Genomic DNA, 20,720 nt, shown 5'->3' on the forward strand with positions numbered 1-20,720 from the left:
TATGTGTATCAGAATTGTGTTCCCTCCGACCTTTCGTAAAAATTTCTACACTGAATTGTTAACTTTCCTTTTCTAAGTATATATATATCTTCCTTCGTGATCTATCTAGTGATCTCAATATGTTTAGATTGGTGAAATTATCATAAAACCGCTATTATCAAGATTCTTATCTGTCTTAAAATTCTAATTTTGCTTCTAAGTCACGGAATCTCTTCACGTTTTGTCGGCATGATCGGGAAAGTCTAATATTATCGAGGCTATCGTGATCCTGATTCGATCTTCAAGGTCGGATGTCGCCGATTCTAAAGGCGGCTTCGCACAAAGCGGTCTGCTTTGCCCATTCGCCCGACTGTTTCGCCTCTCTCTTTCCCTTCTTCCCTCTCTTTCTCTCTCTCTTCATCACGCTCTTTCTTTCTGGGAATCTCGTTCAAGAGAGGAGATCGGCGCCCGGAGCAGCGTCTACCGTTAGCACGTGTGTCTCGTTATGCCGCGATTCCACGTGCAAATACGACGAAAGCAACTTTCAGCGAGCTTCCGTCCTGCAAAGGAGCACGCAGCCCTTTGTCGTGGTCCAGTTTCTTGCGTCATGTGCAGTGACGTTTAGCCCTAATCAGAGCAGGACTCTCTGGAACCCTGTCGAAATTTCAATATTGCGTAGCTCTTACTTAGATCGTTATCCTTAGATTTCACGTAAATTCAGTGAATTATATGTATTCTGACATCTTTCGAAATAAATTATGCGTTATTTTCGTGAAGTATCTCATCGATCTTTGAAATGAAATTTATATTTAGTGGTTTCCATCGTACAAGACCCCCCCCCCCCCCCCCCTCTCTTCCTAATTATGCAATACAATTTTTGACGTTTTTTTTTTTGGAGAATCATATTAGGCAATACCACTTGAGAGAACATGTGTACAGCTTCAATGATCGGCGGAAATGATTCGTTGATGAGCCTCGAGAGCGAGTCGATTCATTCGCACCTGACGCGGGTGAAAGTATCATTGTCGATCGCGCCGATCCGAATTCACCGATAACGTTCGCACGCTCGAGAATTTTAGCCATTCCGAGTGCATCAAACTCTGGCGGTTTAACGAGTCGATTAACGGACGTAGACACGATCGAAAACTTTTTTGCCTTTTCATTTTTTTCCCTTGATGTAACTCAAGCAAAAAATCCATTTACATTCTTTCGAACCGCTTCTTAAATAGATGTGGACAAATATTACGTGCATAAAATTCTTGACTGACTATCGAACGTATAAATTCAGTTGGATTTGCAAATTTTTTATGCGTACTAAAATACATGTTTAAAATAAATTCGGAGAATGCTTCAAATTTATTTTAAATTATTTTTTAAATTTGAGACGACGCTACGTATTATTTTAAGAGGACGACATATTTTTAAAAACACCTTATAATTATTCGATGATTTTTTTTTGTCAGAATGATATGGACATTAACTGATTAAAATCCGGCGTCTCTCTCGCTTGGACTTCAAGTTATTATTGCTTCTGAACACGATTTTTTGAATTTCTGATTTTACAGTAGGTGAATTTATTTATTTACTTGAATTATTTTTGGAATTATTATGAAGATTAGCTTCATACTAATAAACGTTACAATTAATGATACACATGGCACAGCGCTGTCTCGCGATCAGTCTGGCGAAGACTATACAGGACGCTATATTTCATAGGATATCCTACTTTCTCCAATATGAGTGCATTACTCCTTGATTATGACAGGTCTTCGATGTCTCCGAGCTATAGATAGCCGCTTATTAAATCATTAGTATGCGAACCTTCGAACGGATGTCATGTTGCTATAACGCGCGTCAGGCCACTGTCTTGTTCGTCTGAAGCTTACGTGAAGAATATCTAAACTGTCGCTTTATATATGCGAAGTTGGGTGTCGTGTTCGAGTAATACCGTGTACTTCCTTTGTATCGTGAAGCCCGAGAAATTTAGATGAACGATCTTTTATCCATCTTTCTCTTCTTCCGCCAATTGAAGTAGCAAGTCCCCTCTGTGTGTACGCGAATGTATAATTTTCGCGGTTAGTGACAGTGACCCAGCCGCCACGGCCACTCGCATCTGGCCCCGCTCTTCAAAGACTTTCTCGACGTGGTCGTTAACAGGTACGATCGAATTCTCGTCGATCGATGAACGCTGAAGCGTCTAGCCCCTGGGAGTTGTCCTCGATCTTGCTCAAACATACGGTTGCTCGTACGAGCCATTATTTTTTAGCATGCGTAAAGATGATACGTAATTCATTCCATATTTATTCTCTACTCGATGTATAACTCTAATTTAAACAAAAAGAAAATTAAAGATTCGAGTAAAAGTCCGAATTTTGACGTTATGTAGTCCGCAGAGATTATTTCGGAAACTTTGTACATACCTATAAATATGTATATACTGCAGCTGCAGTATTATGTAAAAATCGAGACTGAATTTCCGAGACTGTCAAGTAATCGCGTCTCCTTAATCAGATTTCGTTCGGTGTAACTTTGTTATCAGTCGAAGTTCTCTCCCTCTCAGGGGACGTTCACCGATTCGGGAAACGCGGAGATTCGGCGAGGATTCTGCACCTACGCATTCGCGTTTTCGTGGTCGTGGGAATGTAATTTTGACGATTCTGCCGGTCGATTGAGGCAGGTCATGACCCGTCGGAAATTATCCCCGGCAACCTCTCGCGAGTGGCGGAACGGGAGCGCCTTTGGGGAGAGCAGTTAACAACGGTCTTTACGACTCACTTTACACGACATCGAGTTCGCTCCTCCACGGCGTCGTTGTAAAGGACACATTGGTCCTCGCTCCATATATTACTCGTCGCGAATGGCTCGGGCGAAGTGTGCCGGTTTGTCGGAAAATGTAGTCACGTCGTGTTGTTACTACGACACCTCTGCCTGTTTTACGTTTCGTCAAAGTACCGTAAACTGTACCCGCCATAGTTACTCGCATATTCATGGCACTCGTACGTATCGATGGGATCATACAAATTATTTAATCCATGTAGTATGTTCACGTCTGTGTCGTTCGATGAATTTTTCTTCAGAGGCCTTCCTATGCGTTGAATAAATATTCGGTATTTTGAAACAATGTTAGATGCTGATACAGATTCGTTACGTGTCAAACGTTTTATATAATACATTTTCGTACACATAATCACTGACAGCACATTGGCAATGGGACAAGAGAAGTTATGAAAAGGATATAAGAACTTGGCAGCATTGATAGTGCTTTTTGGCACACGGCCTCAGTAGACGATTTACAGAGATGTGCAAAATGCTTGAAAGGATGTATATGCATATGACGTAAATACGTCAGATATTTATTTGAATCTTTTCTACATTCACATAAGGATTTATATCATGCAAGGATTACATTACAAATATGGTGAGTATTAATGTATCAAAGATTCTCATATATCTATATCATTATCGAGAACAATAATCAACGTACTTGGCTGACTTTAATATTAATTTCGGTCGTTACACTTTGGATGTAACATTAAACAGTAAATGGGTTACTCGCGATTACCGTAGAAACTAATATTTTATCCCCTTATTATCATGCAGCATGCTTGACCGTAGGACAATATCGCGAGTTTTATTCCGCATCGTGGGGCAGATATTATTTCGCGTGCACGTATTTACACGGTTGTAATTAATGTCGAGCCCATCATTCTGGCCATTGATCGCGTCGACCAACTGCACTCTGGATACCCAATTAGACGAATTAATCACATTTCTGCAATCGCGTAGCTATGTTGCAGCTTTTAAACAATGGGGAACATGCTACCTACCGTTCACGAACACAAACGCATGTACCGATCGTGTTTATTTCGTTCCACGGAGATAAAGCAAAAAACTCCCCGATGAATAACGCGCGCGCTTTTTAATGCCAAGTACGTAAGATTTATTTGTCTTTCGAAATAAAAGTGTCACGATTCTCTCCGCGGCACAAAAACGTCCCATCCCTCCATAAATCGAATTTTGCGTTCTGTTCGTCAAATCGGTAATGTCGAAATCAATTTAACAGATGTAGTACAACAATAGACTCTGCAATACGTTTTTACACAGATAATTTGTCAGAAATAGAAAAATCGATTTAAAAAAAATACAATATAAATATCACGAAATGATAAAGATCGTAGAACTTTGATAGTATATTATTTTTATCACGATAGTCCATATCAATATAGAACAAAACGCAAACGATGATCGATACTTGGACCCCTGTGTTTGATTCAAAGTGGCCGTTGAACAGGACAGAAAGCCGCGTGATGTGATTATCCAGCGGTTAATTCAATTCGCTTCTCGCTGTTTCAGATGATGCCGAAGAGATTGACCGAGCTATCCAGGTGGCTGTTGCTGGCGGGGCTTTTGTGCTGCGCATCCTGCCAGAGCGTACCGTCCTCCTTCGAGAATAAAACTGGTAGGTTTCGACCGTGTATTTTGTTTTTCTGTCCTAAACATGCGACGTAACCAGTATGTGCCCTGCAGAATATTTTCCGTCGAACAAATGAGGGCTCGAGGAAACAGCGAGTCCGTCCGTGTTTACTATTGTAAGATCTCTCTCGTCGCACTGTCATTATTTTTGTACGGTCTTGTGAAAAGTTCATTCGTGCGGAATTCGACCCTCGCGCCTCGGTAAAAGATTCACCACTTTGTTTAAATAAAATGTTGATGTAAGAAAAAACATATGGTATTATACTACGACATAGCGTTTCTATAAAATATTGAAGCTCTAAATATACGACGATAAATATAAAATAATTTTTATTATGAAGCGTGCGTAATAAGCAACATAGTCATCAAAGGGATGGTACCAGTTCATTATAACTTGAGATAAACTATTTTTAATCATCAAAGAAAATAAATAAGATCTACGAGGCAGCCACGATCTTAAAACATACAAGTGACATATATTTAAAATTTTAAAAGCATGATATAATACACGATATTGCATACGAGTCTTTATTAATTCCTTATTTATAATTGCACTTGATTATCGTTGCATCTTCCTTTCCGATTCGGATTCGCTATTCTGTTGCACGACAAATCTTATCCGTTGGATCATGTTTGAACTGCAAAAAGTGCTCTGCGGATACTTCGATCGTCGTATTGCGGGCACGGAAGCTGCGGGAAAAAGGACCCGAGCTGGCACGTCGAAGAACGCGACTTCACGTCGCGACGTCGCGACGCTGCCGTCGCGTCCAACGTCCCGCTGGGAATCCGATTTCGTACTTTTTGAACTGGAAATTGGATTTTGCAATTTCCAGAGCGGTGACCAGCGAGTAGTAATTCGGCAAAACCCGTTAATTGAAGATACATGCATTATCGTGTCCGGTTCAGTTGACCACTTTACGCTCTATTTAAAAAGAATAATACAGATTTGGACAGACTTGTTAGAAAATACTTATTCGCGGAAAATCTTTTGCTAAAAGTGGCGTAAACACTTTTATTTTCGAGTTCTTTACATCTGCGCGACAGTGACCTGTTCCATCTTTATCCAGCCCTGACGCATTGCGGTAAAATGAAGAAATAAAGAAACAAAGGGAAGAAATACACAAATCGATGAGTACGAGACGGAAATGTCACAGTTTGATGGCAAAAATTTTATTTAACTCATTTATTTATAAACTTGATTAGTGAATTTATTTAATATAAACAGAGACAAAGAAAATTCTAATGATTAATGAAATAAAGCATATCAATTCGGCACATCCGTCCACTTTCGCTCGAACAAGCTGCCAAACATTACTATTAATCTCAGTATAAATCTTGATCAAAATTAGCTGCACGTCATGCGTACGCGTCATTGCACACGCGTGTGCGTCTCCACGCACGTATCAGTGGGGCGGGTCAGTGGGTCATTCTACTCGGTGCTAAAAGACATGCACGCACACACGCGCACGGCTGAATGTGTCTTCGATTAATTCGTGTAACGCGTCACATATGATTTCCGATCGACAATTGTCATCAATTTTTTGTCGACAGTTTTTGTCTGGCGTTTAATGTGATGTTTATAGTAAAAGGGAGTAATATAATTAATGATTAAATTTCCACACATGACTATTAACGCAATAACACCATATTTTTTACGCTGAAAGTCTATATGAATAATTTACATATTTTGAAATGAAAATTATTTAAGTAAACCAATCCAAATGTCATTATATTGTAATTTAATCGACATTATTTTTATTCATTTATTTAGTTAATCCTGAAAGAGAGTCTATTCATGATTCTAAACCTTCGTAAGATTTTTCTGAAAACGTGAACTTTTAGACTTATATCCTTCTCAAAGTTACAGGTATATTCATCATTTTAACACATTTTAATTTATGAAGTTCCTTATTTGCATAATAGTGCCGGGATAATTGAATTGCCAGGGCTCGCAGAAAACGCGACGTCCAATTGCGATCGCTGAAAGTTTTCGTGCGAGACCCCCCGCGTGAATTGTAATTTTTAATTCGCTCCACGTCGGGGTAACGCGTCGGGAAACGGCGTCCTAGGCGGATTTCTCGCCTCGGCGTCCCTCGTCGAGCGTTGTTCTACTTTCAAACAACAACGTCTGACACAAAAGTACGAGAAAATAAGCGCGACGCGCGCGCTTTTATCGCGCGCGCTCACAATAGCCAACTTTGCATTTACGTCCCTCTTAACCTTTGCACTTCTCCGTCGAATGCGGCTGCGAGTAACTTGTCGACCCAACATCCTCTTTCGCACATCGCGGGACTCGCTGATCCGCGAGAAAAATCCGCGAAGAACATGATTAATTCCGTGACTGCGCTTTTTCGCAGTGCAAACATATACAGCGCCCGTCACATTGTTCGTAAAATCGATATTCGCTCATTTCTCTAAGCGATATTTTGCTTGAAATACAGAAATATTTTTCGAATTGTCGAAAAATTATATAAAATATGAAAGCACGATGAACGAGCGGGATTGATAACGAAGTAGAAAATTGCGCAGATATGCACGAATGTTATGTTGATTGCCAGTTCAAAAATTTAAACGATTAATAGCTGTATGCTGCCCAATGAGAAAAAACTGTACAATTTATCACGTTCAACTTTTATAAGAGGAGAGAATGATATTCGAATCCCTGCTCTCATCAATATAAATTTAGCGAAATTATCGGCTTCCAATTTTCCAGGGGATATTTCCGTCAGTTTTGCTAAAAGTTCCAATAATATCTACTACAACTGAAAGTACATCACCTGAAGGTATTGCGGCGGGGACATAAATTTGCGCGAAATAGGAGAAGTGTAATATATGCTCAAATATGCGTGCGGGGCATATTGGCGAGACGGGGAAATTAAAAGGGAGAAGATACGACTGCACATTTTATACACTCGATTTCATTCGGCATTGTACTATTTCCCAGCGACAAAAGCGGCACGGGAATGCGGGAATATGTGTCGCATAAGCGTAATGCGTACAAACGAGCGGGAAAATAATCCCACGCGCGCGCATACAGGCAAAAATATAATAACGCTTTCGGTGGCTTTATGCATTTGCATCGCAGCTATGTTATGCTTCTCACGCTTTGTTCGGGTTACGGAGAGATTTTACCGCTCCTTTTTTTTGCATTGTACTTGAACGTTGCGAGATTACATGCAGTTATGTACAAACATAGAAATTTGTTAACAATAAAATATATAAATTGTATACCTGCTCTTTGAATCTTAGTTAACTTCAAAAGTGAGATAAGTTTTTAATTATCACGCAGATATATCGCTTAACATTTTGAGCATTTTTAAATAATGCATTGTACATTACAATATAATATAAAGCTTAATAGTATTAACATGAGCGTTATACACGAGATGAGATTTCAAGTTTTGTTCTCGATTTATCGATTACATCGCCATGTACTTGGGTCGCTTTGTTATCCGCGTTACATCGCCGTTTTACATCTCACACCGGAATCTCCCGAACTGGAGTGATCATTTGCATAATAGGAAGAAACAGCAGCTTCATAACAATCGCCACATTTTATCTCGTCGGCTCGCTCGCCCGGCTCACATTCACGTCTGTCTCAATTGAAGCTGAGAGATATAGCCCGCGCGTTTCTTCAGTTCCCGCGCACGTCACTTCATTTTCAAACAATGACGCGTGGAGCTCGGCATAAAACTGAACGAGAGAATAAACGCGTCGCTTTTAGCATCTGCATCCACATCGCTGAACTTTTCTTTTTGCGTCCGCTGCGCGCTCTCACCACCTGCATTCTTCAGTAGTTTCATAAAAGCGAGCTTTTTGGTCAAAGTTACACCGAATGCACTCGCCTGTGCCGTCTCTTTTTTGGCTAAAAATTTTAGGACACGCGACAATGTATGCTTTCGCGGTGATTAAAGGAACTTGGAAACTCCTTGATAAAAAATGTCGGCCCGAAAACCACTCGATACAGAAACAGAAATGTGAGCCATGGCACTGTAGCGGGAATACGGGCGCAAGACAAATGTCCATTTCTATGATTCACAGCGTCCCCGACGATGCGTGCGTTTCCGGCGAGCAACGGTTCGCGAACCACGACAATAAATCCAGAAAGAAAACTCGCCACGAGTCCATTACCGCGCCGCGACTCGCAAGTCTCTTAACCTTAATGAATCTTCGCTCGGTTGTCAACCGGTAGTGCATTTCTCTTAAAATAGTTCCTTACAGCGCTACGCTTGGACGCCGGTGAACCCCGAGGCGGGTGTCTTTCGCTTTTCAACAAGACGTCAGGCGCGTAAGGCTCAAAGCGGAAGATTGTTGAAGGATAGTTACACATGTGAGCGCTTTCGTATGACTTTTTAATTATAAAACTGGATCCAGACCAAGCAAACAAACGTGAATAAACCACACGATTTGCCTCAATGAGTATGAACGGCGTCACGAATACCAGTGGCGCCTTTCGCATTTATTGAAGCAAGTGTTCGTTCGTTCTCGTTTGCTTGATCTGGATTCGGATTAATGAAATGCCCACACTTCATCTTCAAGGTAACTTGAGCATTTAAATATTTTACGATATTTAAATATTTTTAAATGTTGCTAATGTTACAAACGTAGATCTTACTTAAAAATACATTGATATGAATTAATTGCGCGACCGCGACCGCGACCGTCGAAGCAATATTCGTGAAAAATAGTCGCGGAATTCTGATACTTTTAGAAAAAGATTTAATATAGAAGATTGATTTGACATTTATATATGCATTCATTCGTACATATATGTACCGGTGATGGATTTCGGATGAAATTTGCGAAGGGCGAAGATTTAAATCCCGGATCCGGATGCGCCCGATTCGAACGCTCACTTCTCTGTGCAGGGACTCGAACGAAATCTCCTAGCATATAATATTCCCCGAGAAATTACTTAGGCGTCACCTGTCCCCTCGTTTGAAATATGCTCGCGCAAAACTGCAGAGGTCGCGGATCCGACCGTGCATTATGCAGACAGGTAACACGGGAGGAAGAGACGGCGCGGCGGCGAGCGCACGAGCCAGAAGAGCTCTGACCATCCCGTATCCCGTGTCGTGAGCGTATATTCGCGGAGCATGACACGTGTATTTATGCGACATGACTGGGGAATACTGGCGCCTGCCGGCTGCCGTGCAGCCGCGGGACATTCCGACACAGCGCCAGCGTCTCGCATTTTCGTCCTGACGACGTAATGCTCGTTCGTACGTCGTAATGAGGCACCGCAAGGAAAATGACGGGCAACGACGTTCCTCGAACATCCGTGCACTGCATGCGACTCTAACGAATGTTATTGAGAGAAAGATTGTTACTTTTATACTTAATATCTTTTTTCTTTAGTTTATTGCTAAATTTTGTTTAGACGACCGACATTAAGCGAAATAAAAATATATTTTTTAAATCTTTTTATCTCACTTTTTCCTATAAAAACTTAGGATTTCTGTATTTTGTAAATTTGTGGACAAATTGTTGTTTTATTTTAATCTAACTCTCATCTGCGTACTTGAATCGCACGGGGTATTAGCGTTATTAGCGTTAGTTCCTGAAAGACATGCTTGAAAAATTTTATTCCCGTTTGAAATGTTGTCACGGGTGAACATCCGTCTCGATTACGACGGCGAGATTTCTCTCGGCTCTCGGAGCTCTCCGGCACTCGAGATGTCAGCGGTACTTCCGTCAGCGCGGCGCGCGTATATGGCGCATTATGCATCGCCGCGCGCATAGCTGACTGCACCTGCGGCCTGCGCGAGCGGCTTTAATGCCCGACGTCTACCGCGTTTACGGCGCCGACCGTAGAGATAGAAACGTCGATTGCCTCGATAATGCCGGAGAAAACGTGTACTCTCGACTAGCCATTATCGGGACGTTTTCTCGCGAGATATTGGGCGTACATGCGAGCACACGGTGAGCGCGTGTGAGCGGCGACATCCGCGCATATGTTGTCTTCCTCGGTGTCCACGTGTACGGGGTCTCGCGTGAAACCTTACCGTCGTACGTACCTACGCGAGCAACATTCGACAGCGTTCGTGGCCAATTACGGTAACGTTACGCGTCGAAGTCCTGACTGGGAATTAAATGAAAACCTTGTCATTATTCTTTTTACAACTCGGCCCACTTGCGAATGCTAACCGCTGTACGTTCGTACGTGCTATCGAGATGATCGCATGTTTCTCGAGCCGTTGGAAAACTTTATAAAATTAATCGCTGGCAGGATTCCCGGGGAACTTTCCGCGAAGGTGCCTGCCTTCCGGCCTTCCAGGGAATTATCCATCCTAATTGCCGTGCCTATTCTCATAAATCGCGAAGGGATTGTTACCGCTTGACGAACGGTCGCTGAGGATAGCAATCATCGCTCGACGATAACTGATCGTTATGGGTATACTATATACCGCGGTCGGCTGATATCTGCCTCGCTTAAACGCGAGTGTCCGTCAACACTCGGGCATGCGAAGCGAAGGCGCCCCATACGTCACCCTTCGACGTTGAAAAGATGCGCTCCTCCTCCTCTCGGCGAGACTTCGTTAAGGTACTCTCTTTCTTTACTCCGCGAAGACGGGCCTTCATCGTTTTCGCGGGGATGGGTTCGTGCCCGCTGGAAGACCTCAGATACGACGCGACGTGAATTGCAACTTCGTAACAGGATCCTCCGTGACGTACAGGAAAGCGGATGTATACGGGGGGATGGACTACTTAATGTTATCATCCTGGGTGGCTTACGCGTTCGTTCGCATCGCGCTCGGAAACAAAAGTGGCATTGTCTGTCAGGTGGAAGATTTTTGCCGTATCGGATGGAACGTTTACACGAGAGCACTTAATTCTCTTTCTTTGCGTGGATATATGGAAAAGAGAAATACGTAAAAGTATTTCTGCAATGTCATTTCCTCTCTCAACTATAATAATAGTCAAGTCTAACACCTGTGATTTTATCTATTTGTAATATTCGCTGAAGAGTTACTTAAAACATCTTACAATATTTTTTTGCGTGACATACATTATCATTCTAATGTTCGACAATTTAATGCCGAACGTTTCCAAGGAACAGGTAATTTGAGATAACAGATTAAAGTCGTCGTCTATAAATTTTATTGTAGATTCCCTCGGAGTATTGCCGCGTGATGAGGGGCTATACCTGAGATATCGAATGGTCCGCGCCATGTATACGACGTCGTCTAGCTTGACGATGATGTTAAACGAAAGTGCGGGCGCGTAGAGACGACGCTCGCTGTTGTGCGCTGGTATCACGTATTCTAAAAACGTATAAATTTATACGACACAACTATCCGCGCGCGCGGATATATTGTATCTCATCGAGCCGGCCGTGGTCGTCCTCTCACTCGCATGTGCACCTAGTGTCCCATAAATTTATGCAGCCTAGAGGATCGTGACGTTAGCAGTGCCGGTAGGATAAATCAATCGGGCGAGAGCGCCGTGCGAGAGAACGCGCACGCTCGAGAGAGGGTTATAATAAAATTAAGAACAATTAATCACGACGACGGGGCTCATTACTCAAGGTATCAAATTCTCGTTTATACGCGCCGATTCAAGTATAATTGGCTACTCTCTCTTTATCGCCGGTCTCCTCTCTTATGCCTTTCGCGCGTCACAGTGAGACGAAGGTTTCTGCCATTGATCCGCGATGTGTTCCGTCGGCTTTAATCGGTCACGATGACCCTCGAAATTTCTGTTCGCAGGCGGCCAGAATGACAGCCGGCCGCGGATATTCTCCCCTAGGATGGACTATGACGAATGGACACCGTTGGGACGCGGCGACCCTCTGAAGAATAATCCGACTTTCGACTACGTACCACCGGTTCTCGACAGGGTACAATACTGGTTGGACTCGCAGCAGCACACAACGGAGCCGTCGTCGAAGCGCGATATCCTTGTGCTGGGTGTGACCGCGAAGAAGACCAGCCCGAAGATACCTGAGCAGTTTCTCAAATTTGTGGACGGTCCTAAATTCACGCGGACTGGTAATCAGGATTCGATCTTGTATAGGAACGACTTCACCGGCAGCAACGGCGCTGAACCGCCCAAGATCGTGCGCACCACTAGTTTCCGAAACGGCTTGATCGACTACAGAAATCAAAATAGACTACAGTCGTTGCCGGCCAATTACTATCCGAATTCGTATTACAGTCAAAAGATAAAGCCGTACACTATGATGATGCCGCCACCAATGATTCAGAAAGCCGAGACGTCTACCAATTTTAACGTCGGCGTGTCCAAGGACAAGATAATTGGTTACCCGGATACATCATCATCGTTTAGCACGCAGACGGAGGAAGGCCCCGTCCTCCAAGATACTCAGTATTACGGAACGCCCTCCAAAGATTATGGACGCTACTCCCCCGCGTCTTCGTTAAGACCGTACTCCACTTCGAAGGCGCCATTGAGTAAGATCGAGACCATCAAGAGCATCTACGTACCGTCCGCGTCGCAGAGCACAAAGTCGAGATACGAAGCGACCACCGCGCCGTCCGTCTCCTTCGAGAAGTCAAATCTAATATATCAATCGACGCAAACTCTGTCTGGTGGATGGCTCGGCAACAATGGACCTTCTTCATCCTCCACGGTATATCCTCTCGATGTCAATCAAGTCACGTGGCAGACCTCGGATTACTCCAGAGATCACTATGAGATCGATCATAACGCCGCGGCCTCATCCAATCACGAGGTCGTCGTTGGCCAGAACGCGAACATTATTGTGGACGCCAATAAAAACGAAAATGAGGAAATTGTCGTAGGTCAGAAGGAGATCAGCACCGAAGCGACGTTTTCGACGACGGAGAGCGTCGCACAAACTTCCACCGCCTCCACCACGACTACGGATTCAACCGAGCAGGAAGAAGAAACCGTGACCGATGCGCAATCCTCGCAAAAGATGCACATTGTTGTCGCCAATTCGCCTTCCAGCATCATGGATCTGCAGACACACAAAGCAAAGAAGGGCCCGGTCGCCGTAGTAATGCCGACGAATTATATTGAGAAGAATTTCTCTGCAAGTTCTTCAGATCCACTTACGACGACGCACAACAATGCTTGGGAGAATCCCACCACGTCCGAAATGACAAAGACGACTCACCAAGCGTCGAAGTCTCAGTCGCAGCCGGTAAGAAACGCGATAACGAGCTCGCCAATTTTGTCGGAGGACCATCCGTCCGCTTCCTCCGCGCCGAACAGGATGATAGCGCCCTCACAGTTTGCCCATCAGCCTTCACATCCACCATCCGCTCCGATAATGCCCCCCAGACACATAGATAGCTCTTCGCACATGTTTGTTCCTCCACAGGCGGCCTCTCAATCCATGATGCGTCCTCAGGCCAGACCGAACACCATGATACACTTTATTGGCAGCATGCGTCCCGGTTTTCGGCCATCCTCGCCGGTATCGATGTCTCATGTGTCGCCGCCCATGGCGCACATGCACGCGCCCTCCATAAACAATATGATGATACCATTGCCAAACGTGGAACAAGCTCATCAACGACTATCTCAACCGTTCCCCGTGACATTCACCAGTCCACCATCGCCGTCGACTTTCAGCACGCAGATTCCCGGATCAGACGAACAATCGATCGATCATCGGCCGTCTCGATTACCCGCGACAACCGTGACCACCTCGCCGTTGTTCACATCGACGATCTCTACTATGGAGTACACGCCTACCATGGACTATCACGAGAGCACAAAGCCCGATCAGTCGCCTCTGGTGAAGATTCTCAATGCGGAAACTCCAAAAATGAAGCCAATGCTTGCGCCGTCGTCGACGGTTCCACCACGAACCACGACCGTCCCGAGTCTAACCACCGATCCGATTTTTTCCCATTACAAGCAACCAGCCAAGCCACTCCGCGGCCCGATGTACCTCATCATTCAGGGTCACTCGAAGGTAAAGACTTATAAACCCACGGTGAACAAATATGGGATGCCTGTGGAGAACAACGAGATCGTGGAGAGCGCGACCGAACGGCAACTGTCCAAGTTGGAACAGCTGATTCAGAAAAATACAAAGAATGGCGCCGTTGATCTGGCCGCCGAGAAAAGAAAGGTGGAAGAGAAGGCGCGCGCCGAAAAGCACGTATCTTCGAGCCAAGAGAGTCTCATGAGCCTGATCGAGAGTGGCTTGAGCGGCTTCACAGTGTCACCATCAACGGAAGCGGAGGACGAGCATCGCGTGTCCAACTCGGTTACGAGCATCGAGATCAATTAAAGATCCGTTGTTTGCGACAGTTCTCCAGGAGGAACAAACTCGACAGGCGGATGCTGGAAGCTGGGGACATCCGCACATGGGAGTCCTCGTTGCGCGTTGGCAAAAAGGCAACCGCCATTCTCAGTAGGAATGAAATTTTCTTAGGAACGAGGTCGATTTATTCGTTGCTTACACGCGGTTCATACCGTAAGTCGTTGGGTGAAAATCGATGGCCGAATGTCGTCGGACGCGCATGAGATGGGAACTCGAGAGGTTTCATATGGCAGACCCTCGCAGCATAGGAGCTACCTGGGAGATATGTATAACTACAACACGCTGACAAATGAGATGTCGAAAATTTACGTTATTCATTTTATTTGTCGTTCCGTGATATTGAGTGCCTCTATATATTCTTTAATACCAGACAGTCTGAACGAATTTATGTATTTATAGATGTGCAGATAACGATTGAGTTATGGTACCCGGAGACGAAGTCTACGGTAAGCGGATATACGAATGTATGTTTATCATATTGATTATTTATTCAAATCATCGAAATAATTCGATGTTTGGTCACGCCCATCACATGTAATTATTATTGTTATATATATATATAATTGTTATATTTTAATGCATACGTCATGATCATGCATAATTTAATTCTCAGATTTAATTAATTTAATTAATTATTTATTTTGTTTTATATATAGGTTATTCTCTATTTTATTTTATTACACGCGCGTTGTGAAGGTGCACAAAATCTTGTGTTACAACTGTAATTCGGTTTGCATTGAAACTATAATCGTGCAACAATCGAAATCTGAAGCAATTAGCGACGCAATTAATGATATCTTCTTTTTCACTTTCGCATCAATGACTCATCGTGTGCGCTGTACAGGATAGCGAATACGTGAGCATGTTCCACGTGCCGAGATTTTTCGAATAATTTGCATATGATTTTTGTCTGGAGAAAAGATCATCCTCGGATCTCTCGCAAAATCACGCTACGCGGGTCGCAATTTCGTAGGCCACCTCATAGTTTCTCGCCGTTATATGGAAAAATTGATCGTCGTTCGTTTTTATTGCGTTTGCTCGAGATCGATTGTCATTCGCAGTGATAACAAACTCTCGCTGTTATCACTAGATAACAGAGGCTCAACCAGTTCTCTTCATGTCCTGCCACGCTTTCGTCCACGATAAGAAAAGCGCGCCAATTTCATATGTGCCAGTATACATAATTACATGACATATATATATATATATATATATATATATATGTAAAAGCGTAATTACATATATATATACATACATACACACGTGTTACACGCGTTACACGCGGAATAAGCGATCGTTCAACGATTCCGATCGCGCATTCGACCCGCTTGCGTCCTCAACGACAGTTATCGCGATCGCGAATGCAGCGAGTGTACGAATTGGAATTCGCGTTTCACTCGCTGTTTTATAGCGTCACTCGATTCGCGTGCGCGCTTTCTTCCGCAATCTAAATATCGGACGAACTCGTTTTACGATTATCACGGTGCGATATCATTGCGGAACTCTGCCTACATAGCTATCAATGAGGACGTAAGACCGCATCTCAGATCGACTCTGGACCGGTCTGCGCGATTTAATTGCGCCGCAAACGTGAAGCTTATGATCGTGTGCTATATGCGTACAATAATATTATTTATCGTACAACGTAGTTGAAACAAAAGAAATACAGGATGTCTCAGAAGCAGCGGATCTCTTGGACTAGATTGACATTCCTTTCATTGTAATTTTATATTCTTTTATTGTAAATTCCCAAAATTTAATAACATTAAAATAATGGCTGAAAGTTAATTATGTAAAATCTTTCGTTGATCATCAATGTCTCGATATTGGAGCAGATACTTTATCTGTCTCTTGCGAGAGAAAGCCGCAGCTTCCAAGACATCTTGTACGCGTATGACGTCGATGTAATTTATAGATTCGTGGATGTTAAGAATAGGTTTCTCTTTAGTATATCATATTTATTGCGCTAGATACAGAAATCGAAGGTGGAAAGTCGTAATCGGTCGCTCCAACATATTCAATCTGTGTCGCAAACGCATTTTATTTTAGGTCGATGCTTTAATATCAAAACTTTTCGTCCTCAATTTCGTTTATTCACTACGATCTACTTATTTATCGCACAAACGCCCGACAGAATTTACCCATTTGTCGTAGACAATTGCGGATCGCCGGCAGCAAAATTTCTCGATTCTCGTCGTTCTCACATAGATATCATCGTCCTTTCCTGCACCGTTAAAATCTCTATTCATCTCCCCCTCCTCCCCCAGATAAATTTCCCGTCGAACAATGAATTACGCGAAGCACAAAAACAGTCGGACTCTTGGCTGTATAAACGAGAATGGCGACGACTTCTCTTCGTTTTCCCGTGTCTACGGGCTCGAAAAGGATTCCAACGGCCTTCGATTCGAGGTTTCCGCAATGCTCCGTAAAACACCCTACAACTTTAGGCGCTACGACGAAACTTACATTAACACTAGTCTTACACTCTACCAGTTACCAAACATATCGCGTATGTACTAACAGCTCACAGATTAGGTATATCACGACCCTCTTGCTCGTAGCGATCGTAATTAGGCGTAGTCGAAGTTACGCGCACTCACACGCAATATATATAATACTCACGCACATACACATGATATATAGGTATATGCATATATATACATATTACACGTATACGGTGTATTTATTTATATAAAAATAAATTATATATGTATATTTTCGCGGCGATGTGAGCGCGCCCGCGCGACATCGCGATCACCCTTACGCATTCAGCGTTACGTTCGCACGCGGGCACGGCGTGCATTAAGTTTACGTACGATAAATTGTACCTGACGGTCACGCACGCGTTCTGTTGATTCTTCTGTTTTATTAATAAAGCATCTTATTATCGATCCAAGGATTCTTTCGTATCCGCCGTATCCCACATACCGTCGCTGTTCTACTAAGCACGGAGGAAACTGGACTGCAACTTGAAGGAAAGGGAATCGATCGCGGCATTCAATTATATCCAATAGTGCGATCGTCTCAAAACTGTTGCAGTTGTCTCCTCCGGTTTAATGTATGTATGTATGTGTGTGCGTTTGTGTATACACGCCGCCGCGTTGCACGCAGCAGTCATAAATTACATTGGGATTTCAACGTATAACGGGATACGGATCTGTCAAAAAGATTCGGCATAGACCAACACGGGACGCATCCAAAACCGACTGTGACGACGGATGAAGTTGTATCGATAACGATCTTACGGTACAACGAGGGGTCATAAATTTCGGTATAGGCAGACGAGTGCATCGAGACTGCTCATTAAAAGCGCTATTAAAATTGGTCGTTAAAATCGTAACAAATCAATTCTTTGCAATATTCTCGTGCAGATGAGACGTCAGAAAGTGCATCGCATCGAAAATTTTGTTTTGATTTATTCCGTACAAAAAACGTCGAGACTAAGAGAATGCAATTGTTAATAATTATAATTTTAAAAATAATAATTTTTTATGAGCAATAGAAGAAAGGTAGAGAGAGAGAGAAAGAGAGAGAGAACAAAAGATATAATACTTGTTGTGTTTAATTTAATAACTTCGTGAGTGCTCACGAAATATCACGGAAAACGTGATATTTAGATCGTCATGTAAATATAATTGGCGATTGAATGGTATCAGCAATTAATGGAATGTTTTTTACGTGATAAAGCACGCGCGATGCAACCCATATAAACTCGCGTCGCTCGTTTATCTCGATTATCCTTAATTGAAGCGGTCAAACTGGTACACGAGAATGACAAATTTCCCGAGCGCGGATTGATTGCGTTTGCAGTTTCGCGTGGTATTTGTGATTCCGTAAATTTTGCTATTATTAGCTCCCACTGGGTCTGATTTATGAGATCGGCTGCTCACTCAATAGCGCCACTTAACGCAAATTTGATACGAAAGCGCGAATACTCCTTTTAATACGAAATATTTTTCCGGAGTATGCGATAAATTGGCTGAATAAATTTTGCAATTTATTTTAAACATGATTTAACTTGATTGTAAACTATAACATTCTGTCACACTGAACTGCACACGTTACAGTATAGAGTAAATATTATCTTTTTATCTTATTCACCAGAGTATAACATTATACAATATGTACTTTAATATCATATTCAGGAGAAATTAATTGGAATCGAGAATTTTAATATAAAAATATTGAAGTCAGAATGTAATTTCCAGGCTATAAGCAATTAAAATTAGCTAATACATATGTATATATTGAGCGAATCATAGAGCGATTATATTTTTGTCGCAAAATCGCGTGCAATCATAATTAATTGTTTTTGCGAGTATGCATTGCGTGTGTGCATGTAAGTGTACAACGAAGAGCTTGAAAGGAAGCGTGCTCGGAAGGCATCGAAGCAACCATAAGGTAATTTATAATTCACTTTTTATTATGTAGATACAGACATTATGTAATTCTTTTGCCAAATATTTATCATAAGTTTTTTTATGAATTCACAATTTTGAAAATGACAATTATACACGGAAAAAAAATAATGTTGTATCAAAAGCATCAGTGTTATTAAGATAAAATTTATTGATGCAACATCAATATTAATAAGCAAAAAACATCAGATAATTGTTTTAATAATTTAAATATTTGGTCCAATAATATCCAATTGAATTTATGCTTGTGGCAGCCCGTGACGTCGACGTTTAATTGAAGCAACTACATTTTTTCCGTGTAATTAATGAAGATTAATGAATATTGCAATCGCGGTCAATAGATCGTTAATGCAATCCTAAAACTACATTTTATTGTTTGCTGTTGTTTAATTACGTATTCGTGAAACGAAGAGGTTACAAAGAAAATCAGAACTGTCGTTGAGGCCGATGATAAATGGGCCTTTGCCTGGGTAAATGAGACCTTGGGGACGAGTAAGTCGGGGTGCATCGAAAGCACAAATTTAAAGTTAATTTATAGCGTAATTTAGTTTCAATGTCAGTAGTATAAATCTTTCGTGGAAGACAAGGGCCCTGGGCCCGAAGACCGCGCGACATGTTTGCTTCGGGTGGGAGAAAAAAGTCGGCGAGATAAAGCAAGGCGAGGGTCGATAAATTCACTTTTTTATTGTCAAAGTTTCGAAACGAGGAAATTCAGATTGATTGAAATCGCTCTTTTATCGATAATGAAGTTCTCATCTCTTATTGTGCCTTCCTGTCGATTTTTTATCTTCTAAATTACGATTACTGCACGCAATATTGTTAGTTTATATCTATTTTTTCTTATGATTAATTATAATTATATTAATTATGATATGATTGAGATTGTTTTATATTTATCTAGAAGGAAAAATATGAACTGATTTAAATTTTATATACTGCACTTTAACGAACGAAAAAAACTGTTATATAATATCACTTCCACCGTGATTTATTGGAGAAAATCTATACATATATACGATAACAATTGATATGTTATAATCCCAAGAGAAAACGAAATATAATATAAACTATCGCATATATAAATTATCTGAAATACGAGTCTCGAGAAAAATGATACTGATATTTCATTTTTTAATAAAAATCTGTCCTTTGCATTTTATATTAAGCAGATTATACCAAATAATTATTTTGCCTGTTTGTTCCATTATTATAAATTATATCCATACTAAGCTTCTCTGCAAGCAACTATAATACCTTATACCTGTACTCTGCTTCTAGTATATCCCTACTTAAACTATAATATGTACGGAGTATCTCAGGAGAGAAGAAGGGTCAATAGTTCGTGACCGATGTGATAACCGATAGGAGAGATTTATCATCTCTCGAAATATCGACTCTTCCTCCATAACCTCCTCGTCTTATACACTTTGCAATGAAAAATAGAGTATTATAGTATTAAATATTAAACCACAAAATGACTGTTTCAAGAATTCAGCATCAGGCTTACGCGTGTCGCTAATGAGTAATCGATAAAATCGATAAAATTAATCATAGAAATAAGCGGTTTAGAATTTGCGCGGAATTGT

The 20,720-nt window shown here is 42.0% G+C and overlaps 1 protein-coding gene across 1 annotated transcript in view; it reads left to right on the forward strand.

Annotated features, from left to right (window-relative positions):
* Positions 1–15,326, forward strand: part of LOC112454533 — a 36,684-nt gene extending 21,358 nt beyond the window's left edge. The window contains exons 2-3 of the mRNA XM_025015985.1: positions 4,333–4,438; positions 12,162–15,326. Of these exons, the coding sequence (XP_024871753.1) occupies positions 4,333–4,438; positions 12,162–14,683 (2,628 nt within the window). The 3' untranslated portion in view covers positions 14,684–15,326. The remainder of the gene's footprint in view (positions 1–4,332; positions 4,439–12,161) is intronic.
* The last annotated feature ends 5,394 nt before the right edge of the window (positions 15,327–20,720 follow it).

This window comes from Temnothorax curvispinosus, unplaced genomic scaffold, assembly GCF_003070985.1.
Source record: "Temnothorax curvispinosus isolate PA1 unplaced genomic scaffold, ASM307098v1 QBEX01005133.1, whole genome shotgun sequence".
Lineage (NCBI taxonomy): Eukaryota > Metazoa > Arthropoda > Insecta > Hymenoptera > Formicidae > Temnothorax > Temnothorax curvispinosus.